Below are 13995 nucleotides of genomic sequence, written 5' to 3'. Positions count from 1 at the left end.
TTCGCATGTTCGGGAGACATGACATTCTTTTTCAACCTGGAGAATGCACTTTTCAACTCGCATTGGCGGTACTCCAGGAATCCAGAGCGAGCACAATACGCATTGGGAGTTGCTGCACAGCAACTTGCTCTGGAGTTGCTGTGCTGCAATCATAGGCAACGACTATTCAGAGCCTCGTAACTCAGAAGCGAGCACTTTGCAGGCATGAACAATAGGACATGAAAGCAGTCATTGACCACGATAAGGCACTTCTTCGGAAGCACATCAGCAGCGTGAAGCGTGAATAATATGTAGCGGGAGGAAAGCTCGCGCTACAGTCACCGTGGACAAGCCTGCGCTATCCACTGGGGTCTAAAAAACAAACACGCAGTAGCCATACACCAACTGCATTGAAAACAGCCAGAACCGCTTTTCATTTCAAATTAACGGAAGTGCTGTCAAAACGGGGCGGTCTTCATCAGAAGCTGCCCTAACATGTAAACATCTGGTCACACGATTCAAAATGGTGGCCAGAGTCGACGGCGACGGCTCGAAAAAAAGATCTTATCGACGCAATCGCAGATTACTCCATGCAGCAGAATAAAATTTACGGCCTCTGCAAGGCGCGCTCATCGAAAGCGCGATTAGGATGAAACTGTGTCTAGGCCTGACTCGACCTCCAGGTGCGCATTTCATGTATTCGAAAGCGCTGTTCTTCAATCTCACTGGAGTCGCGTTTATTGGCAGCGGCCTTGTTCTTGACGGTTGAGCAGACTGTCTGCTTAGACAGGCCTGTACTTCTGGCGATGTTGGCCTGTTTTTCACCATGTTCGACAGCATTTATGCTTAATTTATCCAAGAGTGAAATCAGTTACCCTGCTGCTCATGCCACTGGTCGCACAAAAAAGAATAATAAAAAATAAACGGGCCACCGGCACGGGCTTGGCTGTGCTAACGACCCGTTCTACGCTGACAATGTTGCCAGACATAGTACTTTTCTTGCCACAATGAACAAAAAGTGCATACTGGGTGCCCGCACTGCCAGCACAGTTCTGTCCCGCAAACACTGAGAGCTTGCCTTTTACAAATTTACCGCTATGCTGTACGCTCCTGTTTGGACTATGGTTGCATTGTTTATGGCTCGAGGAGGCAGTCCTACTTGAAATGACTTGACCCAGTACATAATTTAGGTTTGCTTCTTGCGTCTGAGGCATACAGGACTCACCCGTAAACAGTCTTTACGTTGAAAGCAATGAACCCTCACTGGCAGACCGAAGAACCATGCTGACATTCTCATATATCCTAAAGGTCTGTTCACTGCTAAAACATATCTTTGTTACAAAATGCCCATCTAGGACACTGTTTATTAACAAACCTCAAGCAATCAGACCATTGCTTCTCCGTTTTGAAGAAAAATGCCAAGAACTAGGCACTTTACCTGAAATTGCTCAAAGATGCGACCGGCTACCACCTTGGTATAGTTTCCCTCCTCAGTAGGACTTGACATTAACATACCTTCAAAAAAAAGAAGACACTGCCTGAACATATACGGGAAGTTTGGGCCCTCAACAAAAACTGGGGCCACAGTAGTGCGAGGGAAATGGGAAAAGGTGATCAGGCTACCACAGTGCACTTCGGTTTACACAGTGGAATGTTATGCCATTACTGTGGCAGTAAAAATGATAATGAAGAATAAAATTAAACACAGCATTATATACACAGACTCTCTCAGCGCAGTCACAGCAGTACATTACAAAAATGCAGCTCAACCTCTAATAGGAGACATAATACACAATTTAGGAACAGTCACAACACAAGGACAGGAAATTAAATTGTGCTGGGTCCCTAGCCATGTTGGAATCAAGGGAAATGAGAGAGCCGATGCGTGTGCCGCACAGCCGGGTAACGGAACAATAGCGCAAGTACAGATTCCTCACAGTGACTGCATGAAATTTATACGGAGTAAACTGAGAGAAACTTGGCAGTGCTCATGGGATAAAGAAACCGACAACAAACTTCACATAGTTAAGCCCATGATGGCAGAGTGGGAATCGAGCAGACATGAAGAACGCTTCGAAGAAGTGATTTTATGTCGTCTCCGCATTGGACACACACATCTTACCCATAACTTTCTTCTTATGAAACAAGACAAACCGCAGTGTGAAGAATGTGACCAAGAACTTACAGTAAACCACATCTTACTCTCATGTGCGAAATTTGAGGCCATAGGGAAAAAAACATTTTAGGCTGTTCTACAATGAGCAAATTCCATTTCACCCCAGCCTACTCCTAGGAGAGGATGCTGTTGTTAAAATTTCCTCTGTTTTTAGTTCTTTAAAAGAAGCAACACTTTTAAACAATAACACAATTGGTTTTTATCTACAAAAAACACCAAACCTTTTGTTTGGCACAAGATAGCCTTAGTTGCTTATGTGCCATAAAACACCACACAATGCATAACATACAGTCAAAACAAAAACAATTTTCGCCTATAATTTAGTCGGTTGTAGCCGATAGTCTGCTATAGCCGGGTCCGTTATGTGCGGAGGGGGCTCCACTTTGAAATGCATGGTGATCGAACAAACCAACAGAAATGGTCTGTTGTAACCGGAAGATCATTGTTGCCGGATCCGCTGTAACGAGCGCAGACCGTACATAGGTGTGCACGCTAGTCACCTGGGCTCATGTCCTAGTCCCAAAGCATTGCACACAAGTCGGCTAGTTGCAGTTTAGGCTGCATTGAACCACTCGATATTCTGAAGAGATCTTAGCACACCTGCATCCTTTAAAAGCCACAGTGTTCATTTCATTTCATTCATACTGCAGGTGAAGATGCTGGTCCATGCAGGAGGGGCAATGCATAACGAGTAAAGTACTAAGAGTGCAACGTACAAGTTGCTATCTATAGCATATTACAAATACGTCTAAATGCTAGCCTTAGTACGACAACCGTAGAAAAGTACAAAGCAGATGAAACCGCAGCGGGGCAAAAAGTCCGTGCCACAACAACAATAGAACACCAAAGGCACAAAAAGATGGGAAATGTTTGTCCAAAGTAAAACTAGTCACAACAGTGGTTTAGTTTACACCGATTCACACTTTACTGTAGTCTCTTGTGAATGCACCTGTGCGCACTGGTCGCAGAGGCGCCGCAACGTCGCCGTGCCCCACCCCCGTTCCAGGTGCACACGCTGCTGAGCTACAATGCGGACGTCAACTACCAGGACGCGGACGGGCGCTCGACGCTGTACGTGCTGGCCCTGGAGGGGCGGGTGGACATGGCGGACTACGTGCTGGCCCGCGGAGCGGACCCCGAGGTCGGGGACCTGGAGGGGCGCACGCCCCTGCACGTGGCCGCCTGGCAGGGCCATGCCCCCCTGGTGGACCTGCTGCTGAGCCGCGGGGCCCTGGTGGACGCCCAGGACGCCGACCAGCGCACCGCCCTGCAGTCGGCCGCCTGGCAGGGACAGGCGCACGTGGTCCGGCTCTTGCTGGAGAGGGGCGCCCAGGTGGGTCCACATTTCAAGTGGGTGAGGGGACGCAGAAGGCACCCTTGCCGTGAGGACGACAGCAAAGACACCTACAGTTAAACCTTGTTGTAACAAAATTGAAGGGGCACCGTGATTTGCTTGTTATAACCAATATTTAGTTATAGCGGTAGTGGGCATTTACTGCAAACATTATGCACTGTGCTAACCCAGAACAAATAGCGGGCAAAATTGCATCGCGCCGCACAGTGGTACACAACAAAATAACCACATTCCAGTTATAAAAACGAAGTCCCGCAGCTACTTTACTTCAGCTCTAAATGCATAACTCGTATTTTAAACAGGCTTGCTGCAAAGAAGTTTGTGATTTGACGCTGATGCATCTTCCCGATGCAAACGGTGGCTCGCCCAGCTTCATGCCTGATGTGACAGGTTTTATCATAGCCACCTTCTGGTCTAGCGTTTTAGTCTTTCTCTCTTTTTTGCTTCCCGCCTGGCGCATTCATGTTTCTTGAATCACACATGCAACACAATGAAAGCTAAAACTGAAGCACTTAAAAAAAAACACGCGTTCAACTTTTACAACGTTGCTCCCACGACGCACGTCAGCAAGTGACAAAGTTCAGTGAGGCACACCGTGGCCAGTGGCCGTGCGTGCCACGTGCATTGGCTGCAAGCCGTGTGCAGCAAGAGGATGGTGGGAAGCATTTCGCGGCCACAGCATGCGCATGGCATGCCGTCCAGCTTTGCGCACGTTGCTGGAGGATGCATGGCGGGAGTTTTGAACTGCTAAATACAGTTGTCGCAGTGCGCACCATCTCCAATCTGCATTGGCACTGTTGTGAAATTAACTCAAAATTTTATTTCCTAACAAAACTTGTTCATTATATCCCGTAATGGGCAAATGTTACCTCGTTAAGAATTGCATTGTACATACATTGGTTTCTATAAGAGCTTCCAAGGGGAATTATGATTTGCTCGTTAGAATCATTACCGTATTTACCCGCATAATGAACCAACTCGCGTAATGTACCCTCCCCCCACTTGTCTTCTTGAGAATTTACTCTTTTGCCACTTTGAATAAAAAATACAGCGGGATACGCGGGAATATGGTTTTATCTCAGCATGGTTGCTGATGCCATAGACCATCGTAGTAACTTGATATGACGCTACAGTACGCACAGAAATGCTAAAAACGCATTCCAAAAACTCCTTTTCCTTTTTTGGTTTCACAATGAGTTTGATTTCTCCGTTCCTACTACGTCTTGGCTCAACAGAGAAATTGGTGAAATGACTTCTAATTTTTTTTTTTTATCTTGTAAGGAAGGTGGGAATGTCAAGTGCATTGAAATGTGCATTGATGGCTGTGGTGTCATTTTCCCTGAATGACAGTTTTCTCATACCGAGCCAGATTTCAAAGCTTGCAAACAAAGAAAAAAACTGGTGAAGGTTGCACCGAGTCGCACAAGGCTTAAGGGGGGACGCGGCTTTCAACTTCGGAAAAATGACCAAAACATCGTTTTTTTGAAACCCGCATATTCGGCTTCTATGTTTCCTATTCTGTGCGTCTGCAAAGTTTTTACGCTGAAAAGCGTCGCAAAGTGGCATAAAAAAATACTTTTGTCAGGCGCGGTGACAAACTATCAGCGCAAAAGGGCGAAAAAACGGCAATTTTCGGAGCGCTCTATCTCCGCAACGGTGCCATCGGGCGCGGCCATTTTGATATGGTTAGATCGGCCGAGCGATCGTTTTTCCGATTCCGCTCGTCTCTCTTATCTTCGTTCATTCACAAACGCACGAACGGCAAAAAAGAAACGACGCACAAACGAAGCTAGAAATAGATGCTGAAGCGCTATTCGTCCTCCGGTCGGGGCGGGCTAAGACGACCCTCCTGATTGGGTGTCGCAGCGCAATGCAAGATGGCGGCCGCCTGAACTGCGTAGCGTGGGCGGTTTGAGTTCATTTTCGCTGCTTCACTCGGCCAAGTTTCTGTTCAGTCTGTGGTATTAAACACGCACGTTATCGCGATGGGAAGGCCTGAGATCGCGAGCCAGATTACGGGAAGTTGTGTGGCTCGAAAGGCGGAGGTCATCGAACGCTTCGTGGTGCGCGTGACTCTACCGTCGCCAGACCCCGGAGGGTGACGCGGTGTGCGCGCTTGCGATAGCGGTTCGTGAAGTGAACTTTTAGTCGGATTTGCGATGTTTACACGCTTAGTTAGTGCTGTGTTTTGACTGTGGGCTCGCTAGCCTTGAGAAAGAAACGGTCGACGCGTCAAACGCTGCGGCGCGCACGGCATAGCCGACGCGCATTGGAGCATCACATGACTGGGCAACCGGTTACGATTGAACGCCAGTAGTTGTAATTAATGCCTGCGACGTTAGTTTTAATCTTAAAAGCGACCTGACCAGCCATATCAGGTATAATCAAAGCTCGATATGTCGCGGTAAGCGTGCGCTGCGATGCGCGCGAGCCATATCGCCTTTCTTGCGCAATGTTTCCCGTGCACTTGTAATTTTCATGCAAACAGGTTTGAGTTAGTAATATAGGAATAAAATATGCTCTCTACGTTAAAAATGTACGTTACTGTGGCAGCATTTAACAGTGATTTTTTTAGGGAAATTATTGATACCATTGCTCAGGGCATACTGGCTGTGCTGCGAGAAATATTGGATGCCTTGATTGTCAAAAGTAGTAAAAAAAAATATGCTCTTGCATTGAAGTTGGGAGTTATGCAGAATACTCTACCAAGCTTCAAAGTAGCTCATTTTCAACCTTGTGGTATGCAAACTTTTGGCAATGAACACCTGTACTATGAGTACTAAGTTGCTGTGCCAGGCAAGATAAAACATGAAAAAAAAAGCCAAAAATGTTCAAATTTAAGTTAAAAAAATGCTTAACTTGTTGCCATGGTGACAACACTGCAAAAGGAGGTTGTCCAGTGCGATACAGCCAACCAACTAACCTACTTTGTATTGAAAGCCCATTGAAACCCATCTCCCCTCCGTTTGGTTTGCAAAGGGGGGTATGTACTCTTCACGGAGGAGCTGAAAATGATGTTTTCTGGAAAGAGAAAGGCTGAAAAGGCACTCCAATTTCAAGGCAAGGCCTTCCAGAAGCCCCATGTTCAAAAGGACATGAAAGGCTACAACCGTGACGACTTTTGATATGTGAAACCTATGTTGCAACTTCGGAAGCCGTTTTCTCAAAACAGTTTTTTTTGCCACCTGTGTCGCTTGTCCCAGGGATTTTTTCGTGACTGCTGGGTCTATTTTGATTCCGTTTCTTGCATTACATTCCTTAATGAACTGTTCAGGTCGTGACACTTTTAGTTTTCCAGATTTGTTTTTTGTGATTTTTTTATTCAAATAATCGTTCACAGTTGACATGCCTGTTGCACATTAACCTCTAAAAAAATGAAAACTAAAAAACATTGTGTTGTAAAAAAAAAATTCTAAAACTGTCACGACCTCGTCCATTCATTTGAGAATGCAAAGCACTTCGAACAAGTTTTCTATCGTGTTTTATAAGCCGCTCAAGCTCGGTACAAGCGGAACAGAAAGAAAATTTCATACATAAAAAAGTTATCAAAATATTAACTTCAAATTTTTATGGTGTTATCACAGAAGCATTTCCAGTTGCTGTGCCAATTTTCATCAAAATCCACAAAGAAATAAAAAAGTTGATTTTGAAAGCCACGTCCCCCCTTAATTTAAACCATAGCGAAGCTGCAGGATTTCTGATTTCTTTCTACATGAGCACTGAAGGGTACAGCACCACTCATTTGTACAAGTTTGAAATTGTTTATTTACATGTTTCATTGCTTTGCAGTGTGCTAGTAGTAGTCATCGTCATATGCATCAATATCGCCATGTTCCTTATGCCAAGCATTACATGCGCGGGAGTGCTTGATTACAGCTCAGAAGCAGCGGCGGCGCGTATGTGCACGACGCATGCGTGGTGTTCCTGGAGTCGTGTCGAGGTTCTCTGGAGCAGATGTTGCGCCAGCTGTGGTGTGTGGTGTTGTTGGTTGCTAGGTAATGCAAAAGCGCTTCCCCCCCCCCTCCTCTTTTTCCTAAAGCCACTGCGCGTCAGGGACACTTGGCAGTCGCTGCGAGACACGCGCTCACAAGCACCCATCATTTCCTTGGTATTTTTAACGCATTACGCACCACACATTACGGCCAGCTACAGCAGCTCCGCTGTTGAAAATTAGGCTAGGCCAAGTCCAGGCAATATGAGGTGTGAGAAATTACCGTATAATTCGGAATATAGGTTGAGATTTTTGTACCATAAAATTTGCCGAAAAGTCACCCCTCGACCCATATACCAGTCATTGACAAGGTGAGCTGTCATCTGGCTACCAGGCAGCCCAGGGGACCCATCCACACTGCAAAGGCACCATTGCCACCGACATCAATTTTTCTTTTACTGTCACTGAGTGTGTGCATTACAGTGAACTAGAATGTCTTGATCCAGTGGCGCGAACGGGAGCGCTTTGCAGCGTTCGGCTGAAGCAAAGCGCGTCTACCGCCGCCAGGGGCGCCACTGCGCCTTCTCCGAAAACGGTACCGCGGTTGCACGGGCCGTTCCTTGGGGCGCTCGCCAGCTATTGCCGCTGCCGTTTTTTACTGTGGTATAGTAATTAACCTTTACGGAAGAAGGATGCTCACTTTTGTTGTCCCTGTACTTTTCTAGGAACGTTTTGGTGCTTATCAGACCCGTTTGAGCCATCGGGCAACGGCTACAAACAAATCGTCTGCTAGCGGCGCAGACGATATGAGCGGATGTGCGATACGTTGGCGGCGCGCGGTCGGACAGACTCTCCTTCTGTTTATGGCCGAGGCCGGCCTTTCATTTTCTGCATGTTTTACGTTTCCGTGATGTTCCCCTACAGAAGCAAGAGGTATGCAATCGTCAGGAATATAGTTATTGCGAGTGCTGTCGAATAGAGGTTGGGCAGGCCGGGTACGCGATGTCAAAACGAAGGACGGACACCTATTGCTTTGCTCCGGGTTGTCACAGTGGTTACCCTGCAGGTGCTCCCAAGGCGTCTTTGTTCGCCGCTCCCCTGGACGATGAACTGTGCAAAAAGTGGGAACAAAATTTGGGAAGACTGGACAAACTCTTGACCATATCTTCAGCCGTTGGTGAGTGCCACTTTGAGCCCGAGTGCTTATTGCGGGATTACATCCACGTAATAAACGGCTGTGAAGTGCAACTTGCACGCGGGAAGCTTTCACTGGCTCCAGGTGCTGTACCTACCATCCTGCCTGACTGTGCGTCGAATTCTGTACGGAGCATGCACGCGGAAGCCGCAAAGGAAAAGGCGGGCAACGACAAGAGTTTCAGTTTCGGCAGCCAGCAAGCCACGACAAAGCTGAAGAGCCGAAAAAGATGAGGTGCACCATCCACACCACGAGGCTTCTCTCTCTCCGCAGTGCTCATCAAATGAAGTCGCAAGTTCTGTGGAATGGGATGCTTTCACAATGAGCCATCTTCAAGAAGTCAAGCTTCTTTCAAAGCTCTGGTGCCGGCTAAATTGTGCCGACGATCGAAACGTTCTTTTCGTTACGACATCGATACGAAGAAAAAAAAAAGCTAGACATTTTTCACGAGAAATATGTGCTCTTCTATCCACATGACGACAAAGTGTCGTCGCAAACATTCTTTTCGTGGTGTGTTATGCGGAAGCGGTGAAATATATTCCCTAGCTGTTGCGAACAGTGTGCTGCAAGAAGCTGACAGCAGTTCGGCCTGCAAAGAGGCCATGACGGCTAGGAGGTTTAGTGATGTATTACACGTGCTAACACCGAAGCTGCGATCTCAAACGACACATTTGGAGACGCTGCCTTCAGCACTAAGTGCCCGGGGAAAGTTTCCTCTGAAGGTAATTTGTTCATTGCAAATTTTGCTGCTGAGAAAATCAGCCGGGTGCTACTGGACGCGTGAATACCGGGTATAATTTGATTTGTAGAGTGAGATTCACAAGTAGGTTCATGCCGGGACTTTATTACAGTAAATATAAAAAAGTAAATCCATTCGTAAAGAATTAAACATAGCAGTTGTCAGCCGGCAGCACATCGAACGCGTACGCTCGCATCGATCGTCTGCGCAGGTAGCAGACGACACCAAACACTCGATTTATAGCCGTTTCCCTACAGCTCAAACGGGCAGATTTGCAACAAAACGTTACGGGGATGCCAAACGCAAGTAGCCTTTTTTTTTTTTTTTGTAAAGGTTAATTACTACCCAACATCGGAACAGCGACAGCCTGCCGAGGCAGCGCCTTTCGAAGATGGCGCAGCAGCGCCACCTGGTGTTTTCTACACAGAAGAGCACGCCCCTTCCTCGCCGTTCGCGCCACTAGATCATTCTAGTTCACTATAGTGTGCATGCTACTCTCTTCTTGCTCAAGAAATGTTCAGGCACGTAGTGCCAGTTCACCACAGCATATAAAAGTGTGGTCATGCAGTATGCCCAAGCCGACAGCGACATGTCCGACTTGCGCGAGTTCGGTGCCACCGAAACGAGTGCACGCTACTGGCGTAATCTGAATGGGAAGCTCTCGGTATGCAACTCTTGGAAAACCTCGTTTTGTGGGTGCTGGGCTGTGCACCTGGAACTGGCGGACAAGGTAGCCACTTTTGTCTGCGAACATTGTGCGACGTCTTTACGAATGGGTGACCAGCGACAACCCCAAGACGGTGGCTGGTCGTCGTGGGGTTGGGGCCGCCTGCACAAACTGGCTCTCGCGACGGTCTGCTGCATGGTCTGCTCCTAAGAAATGCTCCATGAGCAGCTCCCCAGACTGCACCGAGGATGACTTGCTAGTGGGAAACAGCCAGACAGAGGCAGTCATCCGGCAAGATTTCGGACAGCTCTAATGAGTAACCTTAGGCAAAACAAGTGCTTATAGCCTCAATAAAACGATAATATGTACCCTGTTTTTTTTTAATCAATTTTTTGGCCGCAAGGTAAGGAGGTCGACCTATACTCCGGCTAATACGGTAAGTCAAGGGCCAAAATCGTGCAAATTTGCCGTTGTGGCAGTCGGTTTGCGGGACAGTGCATTGTCTTGGTGAAAAAGCACTTTCTCATGTGCCAGTTTTCCACCAGCTCTTGATTGATTGATTATGGGGTTTAATGTGCCGGATACACAGGCGATGAAGTGTGGCATAATGGAGGGCTCTGGATTAATTTTGTCCACCTGGGGATCTTCAACACGCGCCGAAATCTCGAACACATGGACGTTCCCCCCTCCCCGCTTCCGGCTATTCTTTTACATAATCGAATAGCATTGCATGAAACAGTTGAGCCCGCTTTTAACGGCTGTGCTTATAATGAACACTGTTATAAAGGGCGAGCATCGCATGAAACCCCCATTTCAATGTGTGAGGACGTGCAAAAAGATATTGAAAATTGCTAAATGATCTTTTTTCTCTATCATTGTGACTGGCCACGCGCATTGGCAGCTGGCTTTTCTTGCATGTGCAAGTCACGTGTAATGTAAGCAGAGTTGCAGCCCCGCTCAGCAGATGCTGCCGTTTTTTTTATTTTTCTTATGCACTGTAGGAGTTCAATATAAGAAATGGATGTTTTTTATAGCTCAGCACAGTTTATCCTTGTACACATCTGCGAATACTTGTACTACTGGCGAATTGATGGCTGTTGCCAGTCAGTCCTTGAATGAGGTGGATCCAGACTGAGAAGGTGGTGAAGCGATTCCTCAGGGCATAGCCCAGAGGGGGCCGCATGCACTGTAGGTCCGGCTCTGCTCGTGCAGACGGCATTCGAAGCTTGCGGGAGAAAATCGCCTCAGTGCCCTTCTGGGTGCACCACTGTCTCCTCTGCTGCTCACAGCTCGAGCGTAATTGAGAGCCCTTTCACGTGACACGCAGGTTGACCATGTCTGTGTGGAAGGTGCCACAGCTCTGGGTATCGCCTCCCAGGAGGGCCACGAAGAGGTGGTGCGTGCCCTTCTGGAGCACGGGGCCGACCCTTCGCACGTCGACCAGTGCGGCCGATCTCCGCTGCGCGTCGCCGCCAAGGCAGGGCACCTCAACGTGGTGCGACTCCTCGAAGAAAGCCTGGCCCTGGGCCGCTCGGCCGCCGCAGGCTCCACCAGCACAGTCTCGCTCGCTTCCGCCGCTTCCACCGCACCCTGTGCCGCTCCCCTCTTCTGCCCCGAGTCACCGGAATCCACAAGCGACAAGCGCCGCTCCCTCGCGTCCACCCGCTCCGACTCCAAGTCGTCGAGCAACCGAACCGACTCTACGGCGCGCTCCCAGCACAACACTGGCGTCGCCCCGTCGACTGCGGAGCACGGTGCGGGCCTGAGCTTCACGCAGCAGATCCAGCAGTGCACGCGCTCGCGGCACCGCGCCAGCCGGGTGCTCTCCCCCCTGAACAGCGAGGGCCGCTCCCCGTCCTCTCCCCCCGGCTGCACCTGGCAGCCACAGCCGCCGCTGGCACCACGCAGGGGACCCCTGCCGGATCCCCCGGTCATGGTGGTGGACGCGCGGCCGCGACGCAACGGGATCGTCACCAACCCCAACTGCAAGGGCAGCAAGCGACCCACGCCCGACCAGCTGCACAGCAAAGTGGCCAACTACCGGGAGGGAGGAGCGAAGGGGGCCGTGCTTCCCGTCAAGAAAGAGACGCCCTTGTAACAGTGGCCCCGGTGGCTCTAGAAACTCAAAAGCATGCGCGTTGCCTCTTTTGTCTCCTCTTTTTGCACGCTTGCCCACAGGTGCAAGCCAGCTGCTGCAGTGGTTGCAAATCTTGTCAGGCAGGTGGACGCTGAGGACCAGGTTTTAACATCGACAGCTGTCGTCTTACCTCCGACCTCTGGTTCCATCTCAACTATAAGCTGCCTGCCAGTGTGCGGTCAGGTTTCTTCTCATGTGAAAATGCCCACCCAGGCGTGCAAAAAGCGCCGACCACCAAGTGACGGCCACTTTTCGAGGCTGAGCCAAGAGCCGGCAGCTTGTGGTGCAGCCTGCCAGTCATCTTCTCCTGCGTGAAAGTACTCTCTCTCTCTCTGTGCCTTTATTTGGAGGGTTGGTTTGCTTGGGTGCTCTGTGTGCCGTGGTTCCTCGCAGGTCGGGAAGGACCTTGTTTGTGATTGGTTCCCTTGCACGGCTGAGTGTAAGACAGGCTGTGCTCTGTTGCTTCCCTGGAGACTTGTTTGCCATGCACTTCTAGGCGTACGTTGGGTGTATTGAACGTAATGGATATTTCTCTCGCTGTTAGAAGGCTGTCCCAGTGAATTTAGGCTGTTTCGTTGGGGCCTGGTTAACTGCAATTGATCTGGCACCAAGCCATAAAGATGCAAACTCTTGAAGGTGTTGAAGAAGATGATGTGTAAGCGTGAACTGTTGTGTACATTGTCAGCAAAGCAGTTACTTTTTTGTGTGTGTGTGTGGCTACAATTGTAAGCTCTGTGAAAGCAAGCATGATGAAAATTTACTTGCACTTTGCTCCGCTACAATGGTGCACGTAGGGATGAGGTTTGTGTTCAACTCCTGCTTTGAACGGGTTCTTGACTCCAGCTGCATCGTTCTCAAGCACCATGAGAAAAATGTTTTAGCCTTGCAAACTCAGAAAAACTAGTACTAGTACATAAAATAGTTTAGCCATGCCAGCTGCAAGTTCTGAATCGCAAGCAGAAAATTATACACCAGCCCTGAAGAGATTGTGGCTAAACCACAGAGTAGCTCGAAACGTGGGCTGTGCTTGTTTTATAAAAAAGTTAACTTTCCCGCAGATAGAGTTCTCTTTGTGTGCTGGTGAGCAGACATTGACTCATGTCCTTCTGCTGAGAGCCGCTGTATTTCTCCTCTCCCGTAACATGTGATGGCAAGTGGGCTGCAACCACCATATTGTTAGTGAGTTGTTGCTTTTGGAATTGAAAATGAGTAGAATTTGGTACAGCAGATAAAATCTTTGCTCAAAAGCCTCCATTTGCAGAAATCGCAGATTATGAGCTACTGAATACTTCTTCCACCACATTCTTAAGAAACGATGGCTTGTTACAGGCAATGGCAGTCAGCTGGAATTACATAATTTTGTTTTATGTTAAGCAGTAAGTTGGATGCGTTGTACATGGAGGACAATGCAAGTCGAGTCGTAATTGGAGTCATCACCTCATAGGGCAAACTATACAGTGGTGTTTGTGAGCTTGGAGTACAGTTATGCTTTGGTGGCAATTTCTCATTATTGCTTTTCTATGCAACGCAGTAATTCTGAAAATGTGTTAATCTGAACTGCGGCTGAAATGGAAATCTAGCAGGAGCCACTGGTGGATGATAATATGGAAGACTGCTTTTCTGGCTGCATCAAAGTAGCTGTGAAAAAAAAACGTGCAGCCAGTAATTAGTTTTGCATTCATTTTATTCGAATCTGTTCAGGTCGTCCGTACGTCATGGCCCGTTAGTAAATAAGGCGGATGCCGACCATACTTAGTAGCCTTCAGGTGTTGATATTGAATGATGAAACAAGAGTGACAGACCACACTCTTTGGCAT

General features: G+C 48.3%; 1 protein-coding gene across 2 annotated transcripts in view; it reads left to right on the top strand.

Moving 5' to 3' along the window:
- Positions 1 to 13722, top strand: part of LOC144174205 (uncharacterized) — a 111232-nt gene extending 97510 nt beyond the window's left edge. For both annotated transcript variants that reach the window (XM_077702744.1, XM_077702743.1), the window contains exons 12-13: positions 3162 to 3488; positions 11369 to 13722. In XM_077702744.1, the coding sequence (XP_077558870.1) occupies positions 3162 to 3488; positions 11369 to 12139 (1098 nt within the window). In that variant the 3' untranslated portion in view covers positions 12140 to 13722. The remainder of the gene's footprint in view (positions 1 to 3161; positions 3489 to 11368) is intronic.
- Positions 13723 to 13995: the final 273 nt, after the last annotated feature.

This window comes from Haemaphysalis longicornis, unplaced genomic scaffold (genome assembly GCF_048455015.1).
Source record: "Haemaphysalis longicornis isolate Haplotype H1 unplaced genomic scaffold, Haemaphysalis longicornis Haplotype H1 scaffold_3, whole genome shotgun sequence".
Lineage (NCBI taxonomy): Eukaryota > Metazoa > Arthropoda > Arachnida > Ixodida > Ixodidae > Haemaphysalis > Haemaphysalis longicornis.
The sequence above is the reverse complement of the archived record's forward strand: the minus strand, read 5'-3'. Positions and strand labels throughout refer to the sequence as shown.